This window comes from Scatophagus argus, chromosome 5 (genome assembly GCF_020382885.2).
Source record: "Scatophagus argus isolate fScaArg1 chromosome 5, fScaArg1.pri, whole genome shotgun sequence".
Taxonomy (NCBI): Eukaryota; Metazoa; Chordata; class Actinopteri; family Scatophagidae; genus Scatophagus; species Scatophagus argus.
The window spans coordinates 20,969,136-20,996,758 of record NC_058497.1 but is presented as its reverse complement, the minus strand read 5'-3'; the positions used below and the strand labels follow the sequence as shown (position 1 = coordinate 20,996,758).

At 39.2% G+C, this 27,623-nt stretch overlaps 4 protein-coding genes across 8 annotated transcripts in view; 1 reads left to right on the top strand and 3 right to left on the bottom strand.

Annotated features, from left to right (window-relative positions):
* b3glcta (beta 3-glucosyltransferase a) overlaps positions 1 to 335 on the bottom strand; it is a 51,446-nt gene extending 51,111 nt beyond the window's left edge. The window contains exon 1 of the mRNA XM_046389592.1: positions 52 to 335. Within this exon, the coding sequence (XP_046245548.1) occupies positions 52 to 115 (64 nt within the window). The 5' untranslated portion in view covers positions 116 to 335. The remainder of the gene's footprint in view (positions 1 to 51) is intronic.
* A 1,168-nt stretch (positions 336 to 1,503) lies between these two features.
* wdr95 (WD40 repeat domain 95) lies at positions 1,504 to 19,294 on the bottom strand. 4 transcript variants are annotated; one of them, XR_006843400.1, is made up of 30 exons: positions 19,075 to 19,294; positions 18,342 to 18,603; positions 17,028 to 17,081; positions 16,864 to 16,941; positions 16,632 to 16,697; positions 15,900 to 16,130; positions 14,876 to 14,961; positions 14,647 to 14,739; positions 14,517 to 14,562; positions 14,378 to 14,424; positions 13,002 to 13,119; positions 12,792 to 12,861; positions 12,137 to 12,377; positions 11,942 to 12,047; positions 10,948 to 11,099; positions 10,575 to 10,677; positions 10,324 to 10,430; positions 10,147 to 10,226; positions 9,997 to 10,051; positions 9,863 to 9,908; positions 9,430 to 9,489; positions 5,868 to 6,030; positions 5,674 to 5,769; positions 5,514 to 5,572; positions 4,689 to 4,821; positions 4,526 to 4,565; positions 4,059 to 4,147; positions 2,720 to 2,904; positions 2,497 to 2,554; positions 1,504 to 2,375 (listed from the first exon to the last, which is right to left on the bottom strand). XR_006843400.1 is itself a non-coding variant. In XM_046389587.1 (30 exons), exons 1-30 carry the CDS (start codon positions 19,146 to 19,148, stop codon positions 2,364 to 2,366), a joined length of 3,054 nt encoding a protein of 1,017 aa, XP_046245543.1. In that variant the 5' UTR covers positions 19,149 to 19,294; the 3' UTR covers positions 1,505 to 2,363. The 4 variants fall into 4 exon arrangements, 3 of the variants coding, with proteins under 3 accessions (XP_046245543.1, XP_046245544.1, XP_046245546.1); XM_046389587.1 differs by having other exon boundaries at positions 1,505 to 2,375; positions 2,497 to 2,598; XM_046389588.1 differs by having other exon boundaries at positions 1,505 to 2,375; positions 2,497 to 2,598; positions 15,900 to 16,103.
* A 419-nt stretch (positions 19,295 to 19,713) lies between these two features.
* LOC124058989 (testis-expressed protein 26-like) lies at positions 19,714 to 22,729 on the bottom strand. Of its 2 annotated transcripts, XM_046388647.1 has the most exons (7): positions 22,079 to 22,729; positions 21,319 to 21,403; positions 21,061 to 21,223; positions 20,798 to 20,954; positions 20,480 to 20,653; positions 20,160 to 20,312; positions 19,714 to 20,050 (listed from the first exon to the last, which is right to left on the bottom strand). In XM_046388647.1, the coding sequence occupies exons 1-7, from the start codon at positions 22,089 to 22,091 to the stop codon at positions 19,917 to 19,919; spliced, it is 879 nt and encodes a 292-aa protein (XP_046244603.1). In that variant the 5' UTR covers positions 22,092 to 22,729; the 3' UTR covers positions 19,714 to 19,916. The 2 variants fall into 2 exon arrangements, with proteins under 2 accessions (XP_046244603.1, XP_046244602.1); XM_046388646.1 differs by lacking the exon at positions 22,079 to 22,729 and having other exon boundaries at positions 21,319 to 21,569.
* A 191-nt stretch (positions 22,730 to 22,920) lies between these two features.
* Positions 22,921 to 25,657, top strand: hmgb1b (high mobility group box 1b). Its single transcript, XM_046389586.1, has 5 exons — positions 22,921 to 23,074; positions 24,301 to 24,456; positions 24,552 to 24,697; positions 24,792 to 24,966; positions 25,088 to 25,657. The coding sequence occupies exons 2-5, from the start codon at positions 24,310 to 24,312 to the stop codon at positions 25,220 to 25,222; spliced, it is 603 nt and encodes a 200-aa protein (XP_046245542.1). The 5' UTR covers positions 22,921 to 23,074; positions 24,301 to 24,309; the 3' UTR covers positions 25,223 to 25,657.
* Positions 25,658 to 27,623: the final 1,966 nt, after the last annotated feature.

Below are 27,623 nucleotides of genomic sequence, written 5' to 3'. Positions count from 1 at the left end.
CCCTTTCCGAGCCTCCTGACACGAACGTTAGAAAGTAAAGTGAGTACTCACAGAGGGAGAGGAAAATCCAACAGCCTGCCACTTTGTGCCCGATGTGAGCCTTGTTCGACAGCATCCTGGCAGAGTCCTGTGAGCAGTGGAGGCGGTGGAGAAAGCTCGCAGTGCATGGGTTCTCTGACAGTGTTATGAGGAAAAAAAAAAACAACAGGGATTTTCCTTTCCACAGTTACTCAGAAAACGGGGAGTGGGTCTGTGCTCCGCTAGGAAGCTTCCCCATTTTCTGTACGAGGCGCAGGGACGCGCTCTGCTGGCGGGATGAGTTCATTGATCAGCTGAGGCTGACAGGCAGCGCGGCCAGATGGAGAGGGAGGGGGGGGTAAAACAAGAGATACAAAGGGCACAAATGCCATTCTGCTGCTGCCTTCACGTACTCATGGAACAGTCCTTTTTCTGAGCACAGGACGTGGAAATGCGCTCCTGTTGAGCTTTCAGACACAGTGAGAAAAAGTGTCACCGAGTTAAAGCTTACTGTGATAAATCAATGTGTAATTGTGGACAGTGAGACTCTTGGATCAGGTCTGCCGGTATAGGAAGCAAAGTGTCTGCAGTTCACTATGTCTGATGGAAGCATCGACCATTTAGCGTTTGGATTGGCTCGTGTCCGTGCTGATAATCTGCTTGAAGACAACGCTGTAACAGTGTCAGTGTCCTAAACTGGATTTCCGCTTTAACATCACGCTGATTTTCTCCAGACTGGGAGTAACTGAGACACGTGGATTTGGAGAAAGTTGTGACCTATAATTACAGTGTTTCCCACCCAGAATATTTCTGGCTTTCATGTTCAAAATTACTAGTTTTCCCTCTCTCTCTCTCTCTCTCTCTCTAAAGGTGCTTATACTCACTGAGCATTTCTGAATAATTCAGAGGTTCCACTGCTTGGATCTGTGTGGGTAATTGGGCCAAGTGCTAATAGCTAGTGTAATAATAATAATAATAAAAAATATAGATGTGGTGGGTATAACCTCCCCCAAGTTACTCTTGCAATTATTGTTTGTTAACATTAAATTGCACGCCCTCGTACTTCCCCAGTAAGAGAGGGAGGGTGTGTATTCCGGTGTGTGTGTGTGCAAGAGGTGATAAATTGAGGGTTGTCGAGATCTCCAGTGGGTTTCTATGAACGATGGCCCAAGAGAATAAATGCTATAGTGACAATTTACTTGATGGAGCATGCAAAATGTGCAACACACCTCATTCCCTCATTCTGTTACTTTATATCGTATTCTGCTTACACAAATATGACTGTCTCTGCGCTCAAATGTTTTACTTTCCCTGTACTAAAGGCCCTCTAATCTCCAGTGTCATATGTTTTAAAATATTACTTCCCCGACTTAGTGTATGGTGTTAATAGTCACTATAGAGTCTCTATTGTAGCTCAATGTGGCATCCTCCAGCGTCAGATAGATATCTCACTAGGCCAGATCCCTGAAAACTGTAAAGCAGGTAGATAACAGCGAAAACAAGGGTGTGACATTTTAATGTTTAACATGATTCATTTATAAGGTTTGCGGATCTGAAACTATGCAGGTTTTATTAATAATACAATGTATGTCAGAGCACTGTCATAAGATCCTAGATAATACATTTAATATAACAGATAATACATCAAATCTTGAAGATAAAGACATTTGTTATGCAAACTTGAGCCTGAAAGGATGTCATATGTTTTCTCTATCCTCTAATTTTATCATATTTTCAGAATGAGGTCTGGCCAGCTGGCTCAGTAAATTCTTTTTATCTCAGGTGGTAGTTCATTTTTCAAAAGATGAATGGATGAAAGTTTTTCCTACATTTAAAACAGCGTTATTTGTCTTTTGGCCACAAGGGTGCTTTGTAAACACAACAGACATTTTATCATTTTGAAGAGATGGCAAAGTAAACAGTTGCGTGTTGGCAAATCCAGAGGACGTGGAGCAATGTCAGCATTTAGTTGGAGTCATATTTCCTGTTTAAGTTCAAAGATCGGCGTAATCAGACCCACGAGTACTGAGTACTAGTGTGATCCCATCGCAAAATGTTTTCTAGGTACATGCAGCCATAGTTCTCAGAATTTTTTCATTCTATTAATTTTTTCCTTGCTCTGTCTTTTTGCTTTATAGAATTGGGTGCTGCAGTGACCCAGTTTCCCAGCTGTGATCAATACTGTTTCATCTCATTCAGTTGACTCCAGTTCCTCAGAGCTGCTTATGAAAGGATCAATACCAGCGAGAGAGAGGTCAGGTCTTACACTGCTGTTTAGTGGCTCCACAGTATCCAACCCTTTCAGAGTGGAGTAGTTCGATAGCTTGTTAGTATGCCTGACAATTTCACGACAGAGTCTGAAATGCAATAACAGACACAGTCACTCGAAATATAAATCAGTTACATTTTAAGTTATTTTGAGTGTGGTGTAAGACTTGCATTGCGTACAGTAGTCTTTGCTGTTGTAATGTAACTCACCCACTCTTGTGTTCCTCTGGGTAAAACATGCCTTTCATCTGCTTCAGCGTCTGTGTCACTGGTGGATGTTGGAGAAAGTCTCAGATTACTGTGTGTCTCTGACTGCAATTATGCCAAGAAGAGCAGACAAAGTTCAGTTCAGTTCAGTTGGATGTGGAAGAGGCAGAGAGAAAAACACAACTTACACAGCTCAGATAATCACTTGTGAAGTACCTCAGCTCACCTTTAGTTTCTCTCTATGAGCATCAGTCTTGTCAGGATCGATAGCATCAGAAAGACATGTTTTTAAATTCAGAATCTCATGATCTGGCATACTCAGAGGATCAATGAGAACCTCATAGGGGACAGCAGGATGCTTCCAGGAAGAGGAGATATGGACGCTCCAGCTCTCAGATTGCCCAAAGGTTCCTGTGGATAGAGACCAAAGACCAAAGTCTCCAATGTAACATTTTGCTAAACTGCACAACATGGGGCTGAAAAAAGGTGACACAGTGAAAAGAGTGGCTTCTTAAAATGTCACAATGTCAGAATCCATTCGAAATCATTTCTCTGCGGCAGTGCTCCACTCTGCAGCACGCCTCCTACAGACCCACAGAAAAATCTAATCTTTATCTCCAAATTATTATGAATTAGGGTGAAAAATAAATGCCAAATTGCTTACTACACACTTGAGCCTTTTAATGATATTCCCTCAAGATAAATCTCATGAAAAATATCAAGATAGTTGTGAGTTTTGCTCTGACTTGTTTCATTTTCTGTCAGTGGGCAAAACTGACAATCATTAACTCTCTAAAAAAACACTGACAGTAACTAATTAAGAGTCAGTGGACATACATCAGGACTGGTCTACCAGCTGGAAAAGTTGAGAATGAGATGAGAAGACTGACATCATTGTTATATCTTGAGTTCAATATGAAGCCACAGCCAGCAGTCAGTTAGCTTAGCTTTGCACTAAAAGTGGAAACAGGAGAAAACAGTTAACTGGGCTCTGTCCAAAGGTAACTACTGGTGAATTAACTACCAGCATCTTTCATCAGTTAACACATTATATCTCCTTTGTTTCATCTCTACAATTTGACCTTTAAGCAACTGAATGTTCTAACTGAAAATCCAATTTTAAATTCTTTATTTGTTGAAGTAATATTGTGCTTGCATGGTGCACGTTCCAAAATTAATCTGACAATTGACACACTGTGAACCTGGGGCCAGGTTGTATTGTGGTGTAGGAGTACTGGTGATTTCCAGGCTCTCTGTGTAAAATATAATTAAGCTGCCATGTAGTTTGCTGTGTGCTCTGTACTTGACAGGTACTTGAAGGTGACAGAGCACATACACAATACCTGGCGAGTGGGAGGAACCTGAGGAACCATGGGCCCAACAGCTCATTTTTAACCAAAAGGTCGCTCAGTGGGTTAACCCAACCATGACTTCTGTCACATTGAAATGATCATGCCCATAAATTACAGCATAATATCCACCTTAATCTCTGCACCGTGGTCAAAATTAATGTTATTTCAATGGGCATCAGTAGAACAGACTGACGGACGCATAATGACACCCACCTATGAATTCTCCGTATGCACTCCAAAGGCGCACAGTGTAGTCATTGGATGAGGTAAGCACCACTTGATCACTGTCAACAATCTGCAGGCTGGACCAGAATGAAGAGACATGAGATGAAATGGGATAAGGCATTTCTGGCAGAGCACTCTAAATCACCCTCCTGTTGGTACTTCTGATGGGAGATGCAACCCCGGGCAGCATCTCACCTGTGCTGATCATCTGTTTAAGACCTTCCCACACATAATCTCTTCTACGCTTCTCCTGCTGCCACCACCAACAACCCCAGACTGAGGATGACTCCAACAAAGATGAACCCACAGGGAGTTTTAAGTATACACTCCGCTAAAAATCAAAGGCACAACCCAAAGTCTAATTTCTTTCTGAATACAGCTGCTTTCTAATCTTAAACTGCAGAGAAGATGAAATGTGACTGAATCTGATGAAGCGTGTTGTGTACTTTACATACCCAGTTATCCTGCTGGTGTGGGCACGCCAGAAGTTTTCAGCTGAATCAATGTGAAAAATCAAACAGGAGAACTCTCACAAATGGGATTTCAAATGTTTTGAGAGACTTCTTCACATTTTCACAACAGGTTTAATCAAAGTAGCAAGAAAAAAATGCAGCTGACCTTTCTGGGATTTTTTCTCAGGGGCAAACTTCTCCATGTTGTAAACATAGATGTAACCGATTCCGTCAGCAGCGTACAGCAGCGCTGTCTTTTCTGCTTTGGCCAGTTTTGTAATCTTTTTTTGAAATCGGGACTGTAAAACATGAACAAAAATGAATGTGTAAATGTCCTCTTCAGTCATAGCACAGAAATCACCAACTATTCATCATTTGGCAATGGCTCTCTTCCACTCAAACTAGGTATAAAGGAGGCAGAATCAGACCCAACCAGTTATCTTCCCTGTGGTGGGTAAATGTTACTTTCCCTGTAGACAGACTTAATACATTCCCTCAGGTAACAGTCCCCTCCAAATATTCTGACATATAATCTAATAAAAAAATGTACCAGGCAACAAATAGTAGAAACTAATCATGAAGAAATGAAAGGAGATGAAAATAAGAGCATGGAAAAATGGTTAAAACCATTGTTGCTAGGTAACAAAACATGAATGGGGTATGAGTAAAGTAAAATGTTGTTTTTGGGGGGGTGGTTCTATAAAGATATTGACAGTTTTATAGCCCAAAATGACAATTTCTGCTGCCTTATGAAAGATTTATTTGCAGTTTATTTCAGCTTCATGCCCCCCATGTTCATCCACCTCCCAATGTCCCTGTGTACTTGCAAAGAAGGTATCTATTACTTGTTCAAAAACTAGAACTAAACAAAGAAACAGTGCACCACAAATTATCTTCCTGTTTAAACAGCACTTTTGAAGGTAGGAGAAGGAGTCCTATCCCTTGTGTCCAAAAGAGAAAGCAAGAAATCTGTTTGAGTTAAATATCTTACAGCTTTGAAGCTGCTCACAAATTTCCCTCCGCTGAACACGCTCCAGAGATTTATGCAACCTTTAAAAGAGAAAATGCATAATTAACAGTGTATTGACAGACACTGTCGAAGGCTGTAAAGTGCAATCACACGCCGTAATTAGTGTACTCATAACACTGACCCATGGTCCCAGACGTCGCGAGAGCTGTGCCTGAGGAAAACTGCTTTAACTTGGAGTTCTTCAGGAAAACCATGCTTGGAACACTCGTATCCAATCCTGTGCAACAGAAAATTCATCAAACCAATACACAGTTCTAATCACATCAGAGGTATAATTGAACACATTCATCATTCACATGGAAGCTCCGAAATTACCTTCAACATGTTGCTGTTCAGCTAGAAGAGGGCTAACAAACCGACACTGAATATGTCCAGAAACCACATTCCACACAATAATCTCTCCATTATAGCTGCCGGTGGCTAGGAGAGATGGCAGACACTGCGCCACACAAAGGATGTCCTCCTTATGTCCATTTTTCTGAGGGAAGACACAGTATGAGTCTACACAATAAAAAGTTAATTAATGTCAAAATGAGGTTGCAGCTCAACGGGCCACAGTATATTTCTTTTTTAGCTGTGACAGACTTATTTGAAGGATTCCTGTCTTCGTTTGTGCATGAAAAGATAAAATACATTACATTTCCTATCGCCGTAGCATGTTTATCTCACTGACAAGAGAAGTTTCTCTTTCTTTAAAACTAAATGGAATTTTTTGGTATTTTTCTGGCATTTTAATAGACAAAGCCTGATGTAAAACTAATGGTACAGATATAACCTTACAGGGAGAGTTTGGGGGTAAATTATGGGAAATAAATTTATTTGCTTTCTTTCCAAAAGTTAGAAGTGCTTAGCTTGAGGGAAATACTGGAATCAGGAAACTGGTAGCCTAGTTTGTCTGAAGGTTAATTAAAATCTGCCTACTAAATGATAGTTTACCTTTGGGCATACCTAAGGTACCTATTTTGTCCTTTTTCCAGTCTATCTGCCAAACTGAACTCACTGGCTGCTGGTGGTAGCTTCTATTTATCAGACATTTTACAGACATGAGAGTGGTGTTAACTTCTGGCAAGAGAGCAAAGAAGCATATTTTCCCCAAATGTCGACACATTGCTTTAACCTTGATCACTTGCCCTTGATCAAGGAGTTTGCCCACCTCATGGGATAAATGAACAGCTGAAAAGGTCACCAGTCTGTTGATCAAAAATGAAACGGCATCACGGAGGCATCACGGAGGTTTCAAGTCATGTACAACTGTCACTGAGTCTTCATTGAAGTCTGGATTTTGCTTACAGTACTGTGACCAAATCTGTCACACATTTTTCCACAACAACTGACTTGATGTCAAACTCCTGAGTGAACAGACAAGCCAAACGTAACTGTTACTGCCGTACATCTCACCGATACACAGCGACCCATCTTATGCTCTATGTACTCATTTTTCCCAACAAAACAAGGATATTTTGCTCTGAGTGATGCTGCCAAGAGGAAACTACACAAATCAGGAAAAGCAGATGGCATTTTTGACTTAGACACTGATTAGTGAATTTAATGTAAACTATATTCCAAGCCAAAGCGAAATATTTAGCCATGGGCCACGTTTTAAATTTTTTAAGAGACGCAACACAACGCTGACCATCTGAAGGACCAGAAAATTCACATTCAACTCAGTGGATATGAGAAAGAGACCAGTGTATATCGAACAACCCATTGATCTTCTTCCTGCAGGCCATTAACAAAAAACTATTTCAAGAGAGAGCTCTGCAGATAATCAAAGGGGTCACTTTTCTTATGGGCCACTGTAATGCAATCTTTCTGCTCTCTTAATGGGCCTCTTTGGGGGAAACCACCAGCCATAATGAAAGAGATGGAAGGGGACTCAGTTTCACCTCCTCCAATGGATCATACAGCATTAGTGAGAACCCATTTCCCTCCCTACAGCGCATGTAGAGAGAAGATTGTCCCCAGCTGTCAGAGCTAACCTGACCACATTAGACAAGTAAGATCGCATAAAAGAACTGCAATATATTGCATGAGGCTGATCATGGGGCTGCATTAATTACTGAAGTTGGTAATTTTACCCAGTCATGATTGCCAATGGTAATAAATCCATGCAATTTATGTCGACATTTCATCTAATGCAACTATCTGGTCAAAATGTTAATTTGCCCAGTAATTTGGTTTATGACCAAATAACTGCAGATCAAATGACATTCCCATTAGCATAGTTCCAATTAACAAGCACTAAAATGCTAACACGTTAAACCAACATGGTGAACATAGTTAGATATTATAGTTTTATACCAACTAAACATTTTTGCATTGTCATCGTGACTGTGTTAGCATACAGATGTTGAAATTCAGCTAAAAGCATCACTGTACTGATACACTAATATTTGAAAAATATAAAATTTTGCCTGATTTTACCTCATGGAAATATTGTAGTCTAGAAGTTAAACAATCAGACTAAATGAGTGGTTTCTTTCACTGCTTGGACAAAATGATCAGTGTTGAGAAACATCAATAGTGTTGGAGGCGATCTGACTTTATTCTGATCATAAAATGGTGACATTTAAAGGAATGACTCAGTATCCTTAAATGTCTTGTTGAACGTTCCTGAACTTTTTATCCCCAAAACTAATCCTTTTTAAGTGCAAACAATGGAAAAAAAATCACAGGGGATAAAACACTGATGTAACCCTGCACTGTATGAATAAGTGGTGGAGGAGCATCGGGCATTTGATGCACACCATGTGTTCTGTATTGAGTCAGTGATAAAAACCATCCTCACATTTCAGTGACAGCTCCGGAGCAGAACCTGTCATAAACTACAGGAACGCTGACAGGTCAGAGCTCGGTTGCTTTGGGACTTTGATACAAAGAAAAGCTGACATCAGTGGATGTGTATTTATTACTGAATAGGCCTGTAATCAATATATAGCATATGTTAAACTATATAAATGAACTGTATTAGTGTATAAAATATGGGTACAGAAAGATGGCACGTTTATAAAAAGAAAGCGTTTCAAAATATGTAAAAGAAATTCTCAGACCTGAGAGAAATGAAATAAGGAAGGAGGGAGAAGAAAAGGGAGATGAGGAATGGGGTAACTCGCTGCTTGAGTTAAAAATCTTCCTGCAGGCGATGCAGCACAGTAGGGCAGAGATCAGGGAGGCTTTGTTACCCAGCTCTCTCTCTCTGAGCTTTCCAGCCAGTCAGCAAAGACCGATTCACAGGACCAAAGACGAGAGTGTCCTCTGTGTGTCCATCTAATATGGACACAGAACAAGCAGGGCAAGCGTTGTCTTTTCAGGTTTTCTATGTAAAAATCTCAAACTGATTCTGCAGGTAGCTCATAACAATGGCTGTCAAATAAATGCAAAGTCATAAAGTGACATAAAGTGACATCACATAAAATGATAATACTCAAGTTAAATACCTTAAGTACCTTAAAATTGTACTTAACTAAATATGCTTCATCACTTTCCATCAAATGCAACATTTCTTTGACAATTTATAGATAAAAATACACTGGCGCTTCAAAAAGATTGTCTGTTTTTTCCACAGTGACTATAAATAGACAAATATGATGGTGACTGTATAACCACAGAGTTGGTGCATATTGTGAACGTGGCTGACGTGTTTGTGATCGCACATTCATTTCACAACAAAAAGACCTGATTTGTCCTTTTGTCACTTTCAGCACAGAAAGCTGTTAATGGAAGGATAATGACTGAATCCATGCATTCAATCCAGTGTTTCTACCACTGAGATAAACGTCTCAGGTGGGGGTACAATCTCTTTGTTAGAGTCCATTGAGCTGCTTATTATTGTTATTGTTATTATTGTATCTAAAATTTTTTTGTGTTCATTAATCACCAGATCATCTTGCCAGGAAGGCTGTGGCCTCTGGACATGATGAAGGTCCTCAGGTACGTCCTGACAAAAGACAGGAGCATAGTCAGCAAACAGGAGACTTTTTACACAACAATATTATTTTGTTATGTTTGGATCATAAAAATACTGTCTGGTAGAAAATCCTATAAGTGCATTAAAATTCTTCCTCTGCACACTTCTTTCTCAATTGCATGGGTTTTGTAATGAAATTCAAAGCATGTTATGGCCTGAACTGTCAGTATGTTTATTTTCTTTGGCGTTTCAGAATGGAGTTCAGCAGGTAATAACGATGTAAACAAATGCAAATGCGATCCAATATGGAGGGATGGAGGATGGGAGAAATAATTGGAATGGGATTTCTGGAACTCAGCTGACAAATAATACCTGGAATTCATGTATTTTGTTTTGTACTCACAGAGTAAATGTCAATCTTCCGGTCCCGGCCAACTGACATCACATAGCTTTAAATATAAATTGGACAAACTCAACATGGATTAAAATTTAAGCTGAGCCAAGAACATCAAACGTCAATCTCAAATCGGTACTCACAAATTCTGATGAACTTTCATAAAGGTGCAGTCACACACCTCCTGACAGTCACCATCTACAGGAAGATGGACATAATTTTTCACAGTTAGAGAATAATATGGTAATTCAAACTTCTGTCCTGATGTACCAATGGAGACTTATAACACATACCTTTCTTTAGTGTCTTCAGGCACTGACCATTGTTGAAGTTCCAGATCTTTAAACAACCATTTGTTCCACCTGTGATCAATCTGCAAATGGCAGAACACAATGTACTGCGATGAAGTAGTGGATAAATATATTTTATGAAAGCTGAAAACAATTTACAAGCTGCTTCATGTACTTTACCGCCTCCCTTTGAGGTCAAACGTCATGCACGTGATGACAGACAGCTCATATGTACCAGCAAACTCAAAAATCTGATGCCCAGTATCAAAGTCCCAGACTTTCACCACCTGAAATCAGTAACATCCTCTTGTAATTAAACACCCAGCATAAGTCAGCATAATATGATGGTCATGTTTCTGTTTTAATTAAGACTGGATTTATTCTTCAGTAAAAATGTGACTTTAGTCATCTACAAATCCTTATTTACTCACAGACCCCTCAGAGCAACTGACAACCTGACGAAACTCCTCACTGTAGCCGCAGCACGTCACAGGCTCATTATGTGAAACAGTCAGACGGCTATGAAGTCGTGGCCTTACAAAGGAGAAAGATAACAAAATGAATAACAGGGAGATGAATATGAAGCAGCTTCAGTCATCTCTGCAAAGTCTTAAATTCTGTATCTTGTGGGAGAAAGTGGGATGTTTAATCCCCTAAAAGGAAATCTTCAAAATCATCAGCTGTCTTTTTTAGAACTTCACAAATCATCGTATTTAAATTAGCACAGTGGAAGAATATTTTCAAAATATCTTCAGAGTACATGAGATTCTATGATGAATAAATCACAAAGGCCTGACAGCTAACCTTATCTTCAGGGAGAGCACTGCCATACAGTCTGCTGCAATGTAAAGGGACTTCATGGCAGACGAATACGAGCACGCAGTTATGTCACCATGGATCCCGCTCGCTTTGGGGTCTGCTGTAAATAGGCAACACTGATCTTGAATATCCCAGATCTGAAACGGGAATAGGTGAACAGCAGTGGAAAAAAACAGTCACATAATTTATTAAAGGTGATGCAGTAACACCACATTAAAGAAATACTCTATTACAAGCAAAAGTCCTGCATTTCATTTTAGCTAAAGGCCTACTACGCAGGATTTGTGTGGTACTGTTGCTGTTTTTGTTAGCAGCAGTCAAAGGTGAAGTAAACCTCAAGAATCAACTATCTTTCTCCAGAATCATTGATGCCCGGAAGCACTGACCACAACAAAATAATAGAAGAGAAAAGCAAGATGTGAAAAGAAAGGCAGAGGGCAGAGTCTCTGCAGAGCAGACACCTCCATCCCATCTAGTGGATCATAAGTGCTGATTGAGAGGGATTATTTTGTATGAGACTATGCATTGTGTTTTTCTCTAAGTAAAAGCATAGAAGTACTGTATTAGATATAATATGTAGCTTAAAGCATATTAGGTATAGTAGCCTATTAACATGCAGAATGGCTCTGATTAGTGTTATACAGATTTAAACACTGTAACTGGTTAAGGTGAAGCTCATTTACACTGCTGTGTAGTTTTATTCATTGCATTCTCCACCAAACATGCTAAAATCTTAATCTGAAAAATAGAAAGTACAATACTTCCTTCTAAACTGCAGCGGAGTGGAAGTAAAAAGTGGGAGAAAAACTCAAGTAAAGTACAAATGTCTCAGAATTTGAGTTAAGTAGCTGAGCATAAGTAATCAGTTGCTCTCTACCACTGCTGGTGAAATGCACACAGTATGTACAGAATGAATACAGCATTCATTTAGAACATACAAATTTACTTGTGAAACATAATCAAATGAGTCATTAGTCACCTTCACTGTGCCGTCTATGGAGACAGAGAAGATCTGACTGTCCTCCGAGAAGATGCAGAGGTACACGATGGGAGCACAGTGACCCTTCAAAATACCCGTTGGTTTCCTAAAAAGACAAACAAAACCAAGAGGAGGTAGCTTTGGAAGATAATGTTGATCACCTTAAAGAATGCCCACTGAACTCCGGTTCCTCACCCAGAAAAATGTGGATTCCACATGCGAATGAGTCTGTCCATGCCTCCAGTGATCAGCAAGCTGTGCCTCTGACAAAGGTCAAATGCCTTGACACCTTTGTGGATGGCAAAAACTCTCTGGTCGCACGAAGCCCGGAGCTGCGGTGTCCAGCTCAGTTGGATCTTCTTGGTCTTACCTTCATAGCAGGCCTCTCTGATCTCACTCAACTGCTGCTCAGCGTCTGTTAAAGGCAGCACACAGCCTCAAAGAGAAAGAACAAGCATTTTATTACAAGGCCTTGAGTATAGATCGAAACATGTTTCTGGAGCAAGGGTTAGTCATTATCAGAATAAATGAGTGATCTCTCTCTCTCACACACACGCAATATGGATGGTCTGGCATTGATTGGTGAATTTGTAGCATATGAATCATGAAGAGCAAACTCTCACAGCTCTCCTACAAGGCTGACTAATGTTCAACACAGAGTTTAATATCTGCACATTACAGATTGGAAGCACTAAATGCATTTTATCTACAGCATGTGTAATTCAGATCTTAAAAGTCATATCAAAGTTATGGAGAATGTGCATATGTAAGAACAAACAGTGTGTGTGTGTGTGTGTTTTAAGACTTGGATTATTTTTTACCCTAATGGTGCCAAAGAAAAAGAAATTACCTATAACGAGAGACAACGACTCTTCATTTGATGAGGAGACAACAGCCTGAAAACTTTGAAAAAATTTCGCCTAAATATAGAGAGAAGAGTCAGTTTTTCAGTCTGCTCATAATGCAACACGTGACATGACGTCTGCAGTTCACTTGGCTCAACTTCAGTATATTTCTTGGCAGGAGAAGTATACACAGACACAGAGAGGTAAAATGTCACCTGTGTCACCCAGTCCTGATGAACCTTCCATCTGACAAATGTCACAGTCTCACAGAGCACTGCATTGTCAATCGCTATGTTGGGGATGTTTTCAGTCTTTGGTAATTTATTCCATAATCTATAAAAAGAGAAGTTGAGATGTACAGTCAGGCCATAATGTGGTCACATTTTCTGAGACGCTGCCTCACATACGTGCCATAACATTTATTCGATTGGCTGAGAAACCTATAGGAAGCAGGAGGTATAATTTTCTGTCACGTCTATGAAATGACTGTATTTATATGGCTCTCAACTGGGCTATTTTATCACAGAGCCAATACACTGTGTTCCAGTACAAGCAGAACAAAATAACTGCGTGATCATTACTGTCAAAGACATGCAATGACTCACTCTCACATACATGTGTTTTCATCTTGAATATACTAAAAAGTGTCACATTTGACTTAAATAAGAGCAATATAGAAGAGAATCCTTTCACTGGTGGTGGCCACAATACACTGAGATGCTAGTCAATAAATGATGAGACACTGACTCACTGGAACAACTCATCTATATATATATATAGCTTGTATGACACAGATTCCCAAAGGTTTTTACAGACAAGGGAAAACAGTAAAATCATGCATATGCAATTGTATTCAAGAAATCAAAATAGCTCTGACTCAACTGGAGACCAGAAATAGATAAATGAATAAAATGAATATCTGCCCATCAAAGCCCAATACTTCATAAGTTTGTGATATAATCAAGAAATTCTTATATATCAGAGAGAAGATTGAAGAAAACTGGAGAGCCAGAAGGTTTCATTCTCTGCAAATGTGAATACAATTCTAAAATAAGCCTTGACCTTTCAAAAACAAACAAACAAAAACTTGAGAAGGACATCATGCTATATCTTAGGTTTGTTACTGTATGACTACAAAGATGTGGTTTTGCTTGCAGTGTTGAAAATCCACCGAATGATTCTGAAGCAGTCCAGTGCAGGCTGTTACTCAGTAGAGTCTCAAACTTTTTACTTATCAGGATGCTGTGTTATTTTGCACAGGAATCACCTGAAAATCAATCAGTCTCACTCAAAGGAAATATTTTTGTGTCTGTTTTTCACTAACAAATTCCTTTTCAACAGTCAAGAAGATGATTTGGGATGGAAACAAATAAATTAACAAACCTGATCGACTGTTAAGGGTTGATTTCTGCCTCAGGTCATAATTATACTGTAAAAATAATGTATACTGTTTACACTAATTACACCTTTAGGGTGTGTTTATGATATCCTCTGATTCCAGCTCAAATAATACTGATTAACAGAGTGTATATAACCTAACAACAGAAATAAAAATGAATATATATACAGTGAGTACTGTGAAAAACATTACCTGAGGGTATCTGCAACAGAGGAAATTAAAATGATAGTCACACATCCCTGAAACACAAACATAAGAATTTGCTGGTATTAATCAAATAGCATTTTTTTTTTGTTCGGTAATTGGATCAGATTTGAACAAAAGGTCATACCTCAGTGTCTCCATACAGAATACAGCATTTGTCAAGGCCAGTGTAGCTATGAGGAAAGACACAAACCATCACGTGTTGGAACGTATTGTGATGCCTGAAAGACGTGTTAACATGCAGCTTTGTTGCTCACCTGTAGTCTAAAGTCAATGGCACCGTGTCCAGCGCACTGATCTGGCAGTAAGGCTCCAGAGTAGAAAGGTCATAAAGTTGAATCTCTCTGTCGCTGCGAGATCACAAAGACATGCACAATAAAGAAAGCGAAAACAGCCTGAGACCTGCAGTTGAAGACAGTATTCAATATACTCAGTCAATAATTTAGTCTTCAAGTCATTTTTTAAAAAAACTTTCTATCATATTACCCTGTTCCAATAATCAGTTTGTTGTACTCTGTCATCACGGTAAAATCACTTGCCCACTTTGACTTCCTGTTTGTAGGTCCTTCATTCTGAAAAAAAGGAAAATTTTCAACACATTCAGTATATGAGAAACTACAGGAGGTAAATAACAGCTGTATAAATTCAAGCAGTCCAACAGAGTAGACCTGAAATAAATACCTGTGAAGATAATTTTGTCATATATTGAATATAATGTAAAGTTTACATGATATTTTGTCCTTGCTATATATACAGAGGAATGCAAATATAACATAAACACCTCACACACACGTGGACAACAGCAAAGGATTGGAACAGGCTGAGACTTTGTAGCCTAAACCTGATATACTGGTATCTTATTTCGTTCATGCATGTACCTCCATTGTTGTCCTGAAACTATTAAATACACATCAGTGAGCACTGGCTGATATGTTCCTTCACTACACCGTGAGTTATTTTGAGCCCCTGTCACATGTGGCCGTGTGTCTCGTCATCCACCCAACAGAAGGTCAGGGAAAGATACTGAACTCTAGACTCCGGCTGATGGCTCTTTCATTAGTGTTCACATGAACACCTACCATGTGCCTGGCATGGTAGCCTCTGCCACAGCTGTGTTAATGGGGGAATTCTGCTTATAAAGCGCTATATAAATACACTCCATTTCCAGGTGTATGCTCCTGCTGTTACTAACAAGTGCGCACTAATCAGCCATTAATAATAGTCCCCAACAAAACTGCTATATACCCTAGTTATTTTATGAAATTACTGATACATTATATAGACAGAAATATTGGAACAATTGACCATTACACCGACAGGGATTTAAATGACACTGCATTCTTGCAGCTATAACAGCTTCCACTCTTTCCACTCAGGCTTTGCACAAATCTAATAAAATAAATTCTAATATTTACATTTATAACATTTATTTGTTTTATTTAATAATAGATAAAATAAATAAATGTAAATAGCAAAGTATTTAGGTAAATGTTCAAAAATTAAAACATACAAACATGTGTTTGGTCTTCAGTGGTTTAAGTTCAGGGCTCCAGTAGCAAACAAGCCCGTCCTCTCTCACTGAGACGATGGTACCATCATGGGTTGAATGTACGTTGATGATGGGAACGCCATGACACAACGTCTTCATCACGGCTGGCAGAGTGAAAGCCACCTGCTTGCTGCGTCTTGCTGTTTCCTGCCTCTCTTTGTACTCCTGCAGCATGTATGTGCAGAAGTCACCCTACAACATATTATTTAGTGTTAGAATTGTTAATGTCCAGGTTATCTGGCCTGTATATTTATCTGCATTTGAGTGCAATTTTAAAATTTGTTGACTCTATCCTCTAATGACTTTGTCACAAACGTAAAAGCAGGGCAATTTTTCATCATTAAAATCCATACAGCCTGTAAAAATCGACTAAATATCCAACCAGATTTTAAAAATTACGTCCACCATCAAGAGTCAATACCAGTGATGGTTATTACCAGCGCCTTTGAAAGAGCACAAGATTAATTAGTTAATGTGGAGTCAACTTGGCGCTAGAAAACCTGATTTAATCCACATCTTTGTGTTCAGTTACACTTGCTCCACAAATCCTAATTGAATTTCAGTTGCTGAAATAATCATATATCATAGTGGCCTAAATATTTTATTGCACATTACTGGTTAGCTTGCATGGGAAGGTACACTGAATAAAAAGCCTGCATGGTCCATAAGAAACAAATATGAATTTCAACTCACCCATGAAATCCTTCCTTGGCCTGAATAATCAATCTTCTTAAATAACCCTTGAATTTGTGCATTGCTCTGTGAAATTCAAAGAAAAAAAAAGAATAAAGCACAATGAGACTTTTTGTAAATCAGTTAAGTAATTGCAAAGGCTTGTCCTTAATAGCAAAGAAGCGAGACACAGAGAACAGAGACATGAGAGAATCTGAGAGAGAGTAAAATATGAAGTGTCACATGGTCTTACTGTCTCAGGCAAACATTTCTTCACGATACGTCCAAAATTCTTCACATCAGTGGATCTCAAGCTGCCCATTTCAAATTCCTTTACAAAGAAAAATACAGTCAAATCTTCCAGAGAGAGCGACCAGACTGTTTGTGTGGTTTTTTAAGTGACACGTTATACAGTACCTCAAATGCTATTTTCAGTTTCTGGAGGCTGTCGAGTGATATCGTCTCATCAATCTTGTTGGAGAGAGGAAAAGGTGACATTATATTTTGTGACATAAACCAATTAACCAATTAATGGCATGCTGGTTGATTGTGAATATTATAAAGGAGCATAATGCACAATAAAACCTGTTTCACTTGCAGAAACTCCCACTTTCTTTTTTTTATACCACTCAAAATCCACTCACCAGACAGTTCATAAAGTCGCAGCGCTAAAAATACAAACCAAGGTCAGAGAGGAAATATGAACAGTGTACTTATTCACTGACAACTATTTAATTACCAACGCACATGATTAAGGAGCCACCTCTGAGTATTAATCATGATCTGTAATGGCCACTACCATCCATGATGTGTCTCTAAAAATGCTTGCACGAGTCCAGATGACAGGCCATGCTCTCTGTTTTAATGGCCTCTCCTCAATTTTTCATGGTTTCCTAGCAACGGCTCCACAATCCTTGACAGTCTTTGATCTATCATTAATAAATAACAAGGATAAACAGCTAAATTCCTCAAGGATATAACTAGGGTTGAGGTTTCCCTATGGTATCTCCTGAAATGTTGAGATAATTGTTTAATCAGTGAGAGGGATGCAGGAAGTACTAAAAGTGTTCGCATAACCTCCACTGCTTTCCAAATCCCATTATTAGAGCTGCATAACTTTGAACTCTTGAGCCTGTTCCACCTAATCTGTGATGGCACGTTGCTCATTGCATTAAGCTCAAGAGTGTGACTGACATTTGCAATTAAAACCCACAAACTTCGGCCGGTGCATTTGCACCAGACATCATTCCATCATTCGTGTCAGCTTGAAAGCTTAAATCTGAATTTACAGGGGTCCTTTAAAGTAGTTGGCTCAGCAACTGGGCTATGTTTGTTTTTACTTTGGCCTGAGACACAGCCATCCTGGGCTCCGGGACAGATTGTTCTGCCTGACGTGCTGTCAGACTGCAAGTAAATTGATCATCATCTTGATTTAAAATGGCATTTTTGGCATTACCTCACAGTCATTCTGCTGCTGGTGAGATATGGCTCAGCTGTAGTTTAGTTTAAGCACTTTGAGACAAGCCTATAAACTGGCAAGTGCAGCAGTGTAACACTCTGGTGACACCTTGAGGCTAGACGCAACACCAGTAAAAAAGTTTGAATTCTAATTCTCAGGGCATTGAAATAATAATAATAATTGTGAGTGCCGCTTTTCAGGGGCTGAGTAATTCAGATAGGTCATATTTACTGTGTGATATATTTTTCAGATTAATGTTTGAAAAACTGTACCTGAAAGCTGCAGAGCTGTGTTGAGTCAGTGATGAGATGTTGTCTCCTCATGACTTGAGCCTGATCTCCAAGTGTGACAGAATGTCTTCGCCTGTTCTGTTTCAGCAGCTCTCGAACCAACCATTCAGGCTGTTCTTGCCTGTCCTTACTGACACCCACTCGTCTTGGTGCTGCAAAGTCGTTGCTGACTTTCTCACCTCGACTACCTGGCTCTGAGCTGTTTCTCATCCCGTCCTCTCTACTGCCAAGTCCAGACAGGATGCTGGAGGATTTGAGGTGTTATCCTGATTAAATGCATGCACTGTTCTTTATAGAACATTGATATTAATATTACTTTGACCCTCATTAAAAGTGCATGAGAAGAACATTATTTTATCTTTCACTCTGGATAGCCAATATTGTTATCTTTGCAACAAAAAGAAAGTGAATGTAGAGAGTGCACATAAATCTATTTAATCTCCAGAATATTATTAAACATAGCAGGTGAGCAGATGTCCTGTATTACATGGTAAACTGCTCAGTGCTGCCACAGATGGTAACTCAAGCACCATGACAACAGTAAACCTTTCAAAACATGACAGAGAAACAAGGCCTCAACCACGGCCCCATTGTCCCATGTCCTTGGTGTAAACAATAGAGAATTAAGATAAAGGTTGAAATGAACAGGAATGAGACTCAACAAAAATGAGAGATTCACAACCGTAGTAAAGAGAGTAAATAAACAACAGATTACCTGGTCACATGTCTGGTTTCTAATCTCCCTGTGGCTGAAGAAGAGCGAATCCTTTTTCTCAGTGGCATCCTCATTAGATGGTGTGTCTTAATGGCGTATGTGTTGTGAAAAGCAGACCTTAGTGCCGCACAGTTACTCAGTCTGATCTCCAAAACAGATATTAATCAGACAGATCTCACACTGGCCTACCTGACACTCACTCTAACATTACACCTGAGCAGAGCAGGTGGCCCCACGGTAACCAAGAAACCAAGAGTGACAACTGAGACTACAAAACTAAAGACAAGACTGGAAGGCAGAAAGGGCTTTGCCAAGTCTTAAGACTAATTCATAACAACACATTGCACTGTTCACATTGTGCTTTAATTAAATGACTTTTTTAGCAATTTTCAGTCAAAAATTTGATTACAAGTATTATCAAATCTTTAGACTTGCATTGTAACCGAGTGGATGAATTCATTAGACGAAAATAGAATTCATATTCTTGGATAGACTTGGATAACAGCATTTCACAAAGAGAACGACAAATAAAATGAAATCAATTAAACTCAAGTTTTATTTTGTCTCATTATCAAAGCTGCAAACAGACTTCATAATATCAGATAGCAGAAAAAAACATGACGGCAAACAAATATCATATCACCACGCAGAGATGTTTAATTATCGCAACACACAAAAATTCCACACACACATACACTGTTCATATCTTCAGCAAGTAAATGAATTCTGCAAGACATTTTTAAATTTGCATTGTACCATATTTTATTTACTGTATATTTTTACCTTTACCATCAAAATAATTACATCAAGATGCAAACACAGATAAACAAGAACAAAAAGGTTCAGAGAGGTCCCGGCCAGCTTGACGTCCACTCTGGTGAGCAGGAGTTAAGCACAACTTCTGGAAGTTTATTCACTTTCTCCACGTTGTTTGGATGAGCATGTTTACTCAAAACAGTTTTTACCGTCTCCTTTTCTGCAAAGCCAAAAGACAGAAATTCACCTATTACCTGTCTGTCAGAATCAAAATCAGTAAGAAAAACAGTTCAAATGCCACGCATTCAAAGGCACAAGCTGATTCTAACCCTCCTCAGGTAAAATTCGGCACAACTGCTGCAGCTCCTGGGGCAGCAGCGACTTTAGCACACACGTGTCTCTCTTTCCACAAAACCTGTCGTAGCTTGTCAAATCTGATTTTTTCTGCCTAGTGCGGATGTGCCTCTGTACAACAGTCGGAACTAAAACAAAGAAAACAACAAATAGATTAGATAGAATAGAAACATTAAATTAGAAACATTAAATAAATATGAGATAATAATAATAACAGTAAATAAATCATTTGGCTTGGAAAATTGTAAGCGCTCTTGACTGGGTTTGCAACACTATTTCCTTTAGCAGACAGTACCTATACCACGGCAGACCACCTTCGGATCCGTGTTGTAGCTGTAGTGCAGCAGTTCAGGTTTTTGCTTTGGCGGGCGGTAGTTGTCCCTCATCTCTGTGTCGGTAGAGACTGGCACTCCACACCTGCTGTGCTTAGGTGCAAGTCTTCTTTCTGCACTATTACTATGATCATATCCTGTCAAGCAAGTTCCACTAAAATAAGCTTGAGAGGTTACAGTGATTGTTTGATTCAGACATGCCTGCATGCTTGGATGTCATGAGTTCAGTTGTTCTGACATGCTTTCACAAACGCGAGACTGAACGAACAGACTTGTCTTACCTTGAGGCATACTCATGAAGTCACATCTGTAGGTGGAGCGGTACTGTGCTGTCAAGGCCTTACGGATCTCCCCCTCAGATGGAGGACATTTCCAAGGGGAGTCCACATACTCAGAGTTTTGTGCTACGTTCCTCGGCAGCCTCCACATCAAGAAAGACTTTGGAAAAACAGCTCGACTTAAAGGTCACGATACACTGTGAGAGGTCATGCATGGCATTAAAGTATGAACGTAAAATTGAGTCTAACACAGCCTAAATACCAACCTGACTGGGATGCGGGTTGTTTCTCCTCTGCCCTGAGGCTGTTCCTGTGCGAATGTATTCAGGTTTACAGGCTGGCTTCCAGCAAAAATCCTTACTGTACACAGTTGAACCAAAAGGTCGTGACTGTGAATAGGAGTCTGTAAATGAAGATGACGTCGGGCACCTACATATGCATCAACACAGACATATAAGTACACACCAACCCACACAAACAAATACACAAATTTTGCTAATCAGGGGCTCATAAATAGAACTTACATCAGATTCTCTGCAGCTGAGACTGGCCGATAGATGAATTGCCTTCTATTAGATGTTTCATATGGATCCCACCACGATTTGGCCTCTACACAAAAATGCAGGCTTGCCATTAGATTACAACCCCGAATTCTTCTGCATAGCATCAGTCACTCCAGGCTACAGGAAATAAACAGACTGCACTTTCTCTTTAAATATTTTTTTAAACTACTTCAGACACTGCAAAACAGTAAGCGCTCAGATCTCACAAAGAATCTCCCTCTTACGGTCAAGCATGTCAGTCTCAGAAGTAGGGGGCAAACAACGAAATAAAAGGAAGAAAAATAAACATTCGAGTCAATTGAGCAAATAATAATTTAAGCTAAAGCTGGTTAATGTATTTCCCAGTGATAATGCTAGTATAACAAAACTTTTTTGCTTCCTTTGCTAACACCTGCATTCACAACAGCAGGTCGAAACTAAAAAGAGACTGGTAGGCATTGTAAGGGAAATACAATGTGACATTTTCAAGTATAACTAAAGAAGTAATTACAAAAGAAACACGACTGCAACTATCCAAATGCTGTGAAATTATTCCAACTAACTAAAAATATACAGCATAATTAACCACAGTGTTTCACAAAACCTAATTATACAACACAATGAGAAAAATGAAAGCTATTACAGTAAATTCAAATATAACATGCTTTATCCAATTAAAAACATTTAACTTAGGAAACAAGTTTCTTATTTCAATCTTTACATACCCTTGGTTTAACTTTACCTTTGGTTGCCATTGTTGACTGCTTTTGTCCCCTCTCTTATAGCCGTTTGCCATGTAATGAAAACCTTTCCATTTCCTGAAGAAAGTTCACTTCATGCATGTCTTGCTGAAAGCATAAGTGTATCTATAATTTGAGCCTGTGCTTGTAACCAGTAAAACATTTTGCTTTTGGGTATCAGTCCGCACAGAGACAAAGCTTATGCCTGCGGGATGTTTCTATGTGCTGTGGTTATGGAGACCTACAACATTTGAATTGAATAGCCACCGTGAGCTGCTCTGCTGGGGAGATGTTTCATTAAAAATTCAATATTGCCAGACGATGTTGCATTCATGTCTGTTAGTGACAGTAAGTAGGCAAATATAAGTACATTTGCTCAAGTAATTTCATTCTATACTATAATATTCAACTCACGTTTCTTAGAAAATACTGTATTTTAATATTTATAACTTATACAAAATATGGAATATTTTGATACAATTTATGATCTCAATATTTTCGAATTATGTAGGCCAGGGTTTTTATAGATACAAGATACAATTAAGAGAAGGAAAATCCAGTATAAGACCATATATAGACAACAATAACAACTGAACACGTCTTTAATGGTTAGTCCGTTTGTAATGCATATCTACTTAATTGAGTAATTTCACACTTAAGTATTATTTCTACTTAAGTACAAGTAAGTAAAGGATATGTGTTGTTATTCCACGCCGCGATTCTGCACTTCCTATCCTGACTGTTTGTTATTCAAATTTAGCGCCATCGCCCTGTCGTGTCTTGCACAACCAACTGTACAACATGCATGACTGAGACACAGAGTGTCCAATAAGATACTCCAAGGAGTTGACAGCAGCCAATGTCCGACAGCCAGAGCGCAGCACACGGGATAAACACAGAGGGATCCTCACAGCAAAAAGACCGCGCACTGACGGTGCTTCTTGTCCCATTGTTTGAGACGTACCGACGTACAGCTGGCCTCTTGCAGAGTTGTAGGGGTAAGGATCCCAAAATGTTAACTCGCCAAAAAGGCGACTAGTATGTGCCTGTTATGAATGAAACTGTACTTTGCGATAAGGTTTGCTTAGCATACGTTGGCGTTGTACATGTTTAGATGCATGACTGAGCTGTATAGGATGCTAACACAGCATCAAGGTCCTGCTGGTGTTTAACACTGTCTTGCTAACTTAGACACGTAGTTAACGTTACCCAACACTGAAATTATCTGCGGCCTTAAATAATAATTAGAACAACGCATAGATCCCCAGCGAGCAAGTTAAATAATGCGGTCGGGTTAGCGCAACGTCCGTTCATGTATTACCAGCGAACAACGACGGGCTAACTCCTATAGCCTTCTATGTTAACCTGACAATGGTGGCTGTTGGAATTGACCGTGTTGCTATCATAAAAGCTAGCGCTTGCGAGAAGGTGAACGCAGGTTACTGCTAGCTGGTGCTGAGACAGAGGTGATGCAGGCGGAACGAGACCATCATCAGTTTTACTGAGACTTCAGATCTAATAATCTGAATCATGAATTATCCAGACGGGCCCAGTTACATACGTGGTCATTTAATGTAAAAGAACTGGTAGTGTGTGGAAGCACTCCGCTAGCCATTGTTAGCAATCTAGCAATCTAATCAGCCATTTTTAATAATCGCCATCGTGAAATTAGCACTGTGGCATTCCAGCTAGCTAAAACCAGCTAGCCTAGCCTAGCTAAAAGGCTAACGGGAAAATCAAGAGGACACAAAGCAAGAGCGTAGTCATAATGGCTAACTGTTTGCCAACCATCAGAGGCAGTGGAAGCTAATGCTAATGTAGTCATCTATATTACGACCCTGAGCCGGCTAGATAGAAACCAATGGGCTAATGTCACTACACAATATAGCACAGTTATATGTTTTTCACTTGGTTTGTATCTTATCACTGTGAATGGATGCAGTGAACAAGGTACCACTTAACTAACGTGTTACCGTTAGTATTAAAAGAAGCATCATATTGGCCTCTACATACAATGGATTATCAGTCATCCCAGCCTCCCTCCTCCCACCACCCGAATTAAACAATAGATGGAACTCACAAAGCAAGAGGCAGACAGTTGGGGATATTAAGATATTTACATCAGTAGACCTAGATACATTTCTATCAAAACGTACATATGTGCATATATATATATATATATATATTATTTTATTGTTTTATTTTTTTTTTCCTCTCCATCCAGTAATCCAAGATGGTTAAGGATCCAAGGAAGCCTAGAGGCAAAATGTCCTCATATGCCTACTTTGTGCAAACATGCCGAGAGGAGCACAAGAAGAAGCATCCTGATGCATCTGTCAACTTTGCAGAGTTCTCCAAGAAATGTTCTGAACGTTGGAAGGTAATATAGATTAATATCAACATACATTTTTTGTCCTTTTTCTCAAGCTATGTACTTGTTCAGTATTGTTTACAATCGGTTGTGTTTTCCCAAAGACAATGTCACCAAAAGAGAAAGGCAAATTTGAAGATATGGCCAAACAAGACAAGGTGCGTTATGAGAGGGAGATGAAAAATTACATTCCCCCCAAGGGCCATAAGAAGAAGCGATTTAAGGACCCCAATGCCCCCAAGAGACCACCGTATGTACCATAATCAACTCCACATTAAGTTATTATTAATTATTTTGTTTCTGACAGTAATTTCAAAGTGGTCTATGACACATTTTCCCCACAGGTCTGCATTCTTCCTGTTCTGTGCTGACTTCCGCCCCAAGGTAAAAGGTGAGAATCCTGGACTGTCCATTGGGGACACAGCAAAGAAGCTGGGAGAAATGTGGAACAGTTCATCTGCAGAGGACAAGCAGCCGTATGAGAGGAAGGCTGCCAAGCTGAAGGAGAAATACGACAAAGTAAATAAGCTTGACTTGTTTTTGTGAAAATTTATTGTCTGATTTGGTTTTATTTCACTTTGAAGCATAAAAAATAGGTTTCCATGTAGCACTTAAAACGCATTTGTTGTGCTTCCCACAGGATATCGTCGCCTACCGCACAAAGGGAAAAGTGGATTCAGAATCTGCAGCTACCGCGGATGACGACGAAGATGAGGAAGAGGATGAAGATGAGGGAGAGGAGGAGGAAGAAGAAGAGGATGAAGATGATGAGTAGATTGCATAAGGGTGGGACCTGAAGTTTTGTTTATGCCATATAACCCTATTATACTCAATTCACCATCCTGAAACAGAAGTCAGACTGAACAAGAACATGTGTATATTTAATGTTTTTAAGATGTACAGTGTTATTCTCCTTTTTTTGTAAAGTTAACACTACATATCTTAAGTTTGCAATTTTCTAGTGGTAGTTCTTTATCCTTGCCATATTATGTAACAATTTAGGACTGCAAATCAGTATGACAGTAACTAGTCTTGTAGGTGTTACAACTCAAAAATGAGATTTATGAGTTGGTAGTGTATTTTTCTTTATTTTAAAAAATATTTTTTTATGTGATGTCCCAATGTCTTTTTATTCTTTGAATACCACTCTAATATCAAATGCAGCTGTCGACATTCAAGAATGTCTTCAATAAAGGTCGTTTTTTCTTAAGACGTTTGTGTTTCCTTCCTCTGATTTGCGTATTTCAGCGTCGCGACCTGTAAATCATCCAAGACTCAACGTGTAGAACATTTCAGCTATCAAGTATTCACGAGTAATTCAATCACTTTCATTTTATAATAGCTGAAGGCTGTGCAAGTGAATAACAGCACAGCAGCTCTCTTCTTGTTTCTGCTGCTTATAGTGAATGTTGTGAACTAAAGTTTTGAATTCAGGGAAAATGTTTGGACCAATAAAATGGAAAATATGAATAAAACTATATAAAAAAAAAAAAACATGAGGTTTGGCAATAAATTTTTGTTTAGTTTAAAAATAATCGGGATGTGATTTGGAAAGAGGAACAGAATCAGTGTCCTACAGGTTTACTTCACATTTATCTGTAAATAAATGTGTGTTCACTACCTAATTGGTATCTAATCTGGGCTCAAACTTTGCAGCCCACTGTAGGTTTGAACAAACTAAATCCAGAAGGTGGCGCCACGATGAAGTAAATTGAAAAAGTATATAAAATTAACTTAAGTTTATTGTATCATCAGTTATTGTATCATGTATATTCGAGTGCCCACACTTTTGTAAAAGACAACAGAAAACATTGTCGCGGTGATGCAAATTTGTCAGATAGGTTCATAACATCCTACATAACACTGCAAAGAGAGTAGCTCTTAAATGATCACTTAATGGGTGATGAAAGAGGAGATGGACTTGTGGTTATTCTAACCTACTAGCAGATGGTCTTTTCTCTTCAAGGGAACCAGTCTGCTTTTAAAGCTCATGGTGATGTACATATAAATCTAGTTGTATTGCATTTTAATTATAAAACCTTATTGAAACAATATAATTCAATCTATGACAAAGACTCACTTCACCAAGGAGATGAATCTGTTTATGTCAGAATTAATTGTGATTTTTGCCACTAAAAGGAGGATGAATCTCACTTGCTGACTGAGTTGCTCTGACCAAAACATGCAATTAAGTGTTGTGTGTCTATTTTAGTCTCCAGAGAAGAGCACTTTTTGTGTTTTGTGTGTTGTGAGTCCAGGCAGGGACCTTTTGTGATGCTTTGCTGGGATAGAGTTCCCTCAGCGTGTAATTGGAGACAGTCTCACAGTCGTGGTGGCCTCACAGTTATGTAAAGGGAGGCTCACATGTCCATTTATCAGGCTTTTCTCAGCAGCATTACCCTTTGCCTTACAAAGAACTAGCTTCCTCTCTGGTGTTTGCAAATATGAATGAAGCCACGGTGGTCTCCTTTCAGCGAGTCTAACACAGAAGTGGGCTTTCTTCCTCAGTGTTCCTGCGTGGAGCTAACATTAGTGTTACAGTGGTAGTTTTTATTCAAGAGAAAGCAGTAATAATGGTGCTCCTGTTCTCTTTGTGTGTAACATTATGTGTCAACAATAAATCTGTGTTTGTATTTAATGTATTTACATAAGAGGCAGTAATTACATTTTGGTTATCATAGAAATTTATTAGGGTGGCACGGTGGTGCAGTGGTTAGCACTATTGCCTCATAGCAAGAGGGTTTCAGGTTTGAATCCCGGTCTGGGCCCTTCTATGTGGAGTTTGCATGTTCTCCCTGTGCCTGAGTGGGTTTTCTCCAGGTCCTCCCACAATACCACAAACATGCACATGAGGTTAATTAACCTAACCCTAACTTGCTAATTTTATATATATAATTGCTTGAAGAAACAACATTTCTTTGAGTAATTTCTGATTTGAACTCAGTTTTAATATTCAGTGCTACAGTGTCATGTCAGCTCTCTTTTGAAACTTGTGATTCAGAGCAGCAGATTTTTTTTTCTTCCTCTCCTTTCACCAATTGAATGAACGCCTTGCAGTCTCTGAATGAATCCTCCATCTGACACGAAGCAAGAAAGGCTCCCTCCAGGCCACCTTACTGGATGCAACTGTTCAAAGAGTCCATTTCATCTCTACATCCATGGAGAGAATATAAAGC

Bases quoted from the DNA above. Each gene is read 5' to 3' on its own strand.
- hmgb1b (XM_046389586.1), top strand. From the start codon at position 24,310: ATGGTTAAGGATCCAAGGAAGCCTAGAGGCAAAATGTCCTCATATGCC. The intron at 24,457-24,551 runs GTAATATAGATT...GTTTTCCCAAAG, and splicing joins AATGTTCTGAACGTTGGAAG to ACAATGTCACCAAAAGAGAA. The intron at 24,698-24,791 runs GTATGTACCATA...TTTTCCCCACAG, and splicing joins AATGCCCCCAAGAGACCACC to GTCTGCATTCTTCCTGTTCT.
- LOC124058989 (XM_046388646.1), bottom strand. From the start codon at position 21,461: ATGCTATGCAGAAGAATTCGGGGTTGTAATCTAATGGCAAGCCTGCAT. The intron at 21,224-21,318 runs GTAAGTTCTATT...ATGCATATGTAG, and splicing joins TCAGCTGCAGAGAATCTGAT to GTGCCCGACGTCATCTTCAT. The intron at 20,051-20,159 runs GTTAGAATCAGC...TTGGCTTTGCAG, and splicing joins CCGAATTTTACCTGAGGAGG to AAAAGGAGACGGTAAAAACT.
- wdr95 (XM_046389587.1), bottom strand. From the start codon at position 19,148: ATGAGGATGCCACTGAGAAAAAGGATTCGCTCTTCTTCAGCCACAGGG. The intron at 9,909-9,996 runs GTGAGTACCGAT...TTATATTTAAAG, and splicing joins ATGAAAGTTCATCAGAATTT to CTATGTGATGTCAGTTGGCC. The intron at 4,822-5,513 runs GTAAGATATTTA...CATGTTTTACAG, and splicing joins TTGTGAGCAGCTTCAAAGCT to TCCCGATTTCAAAAAAAGAT.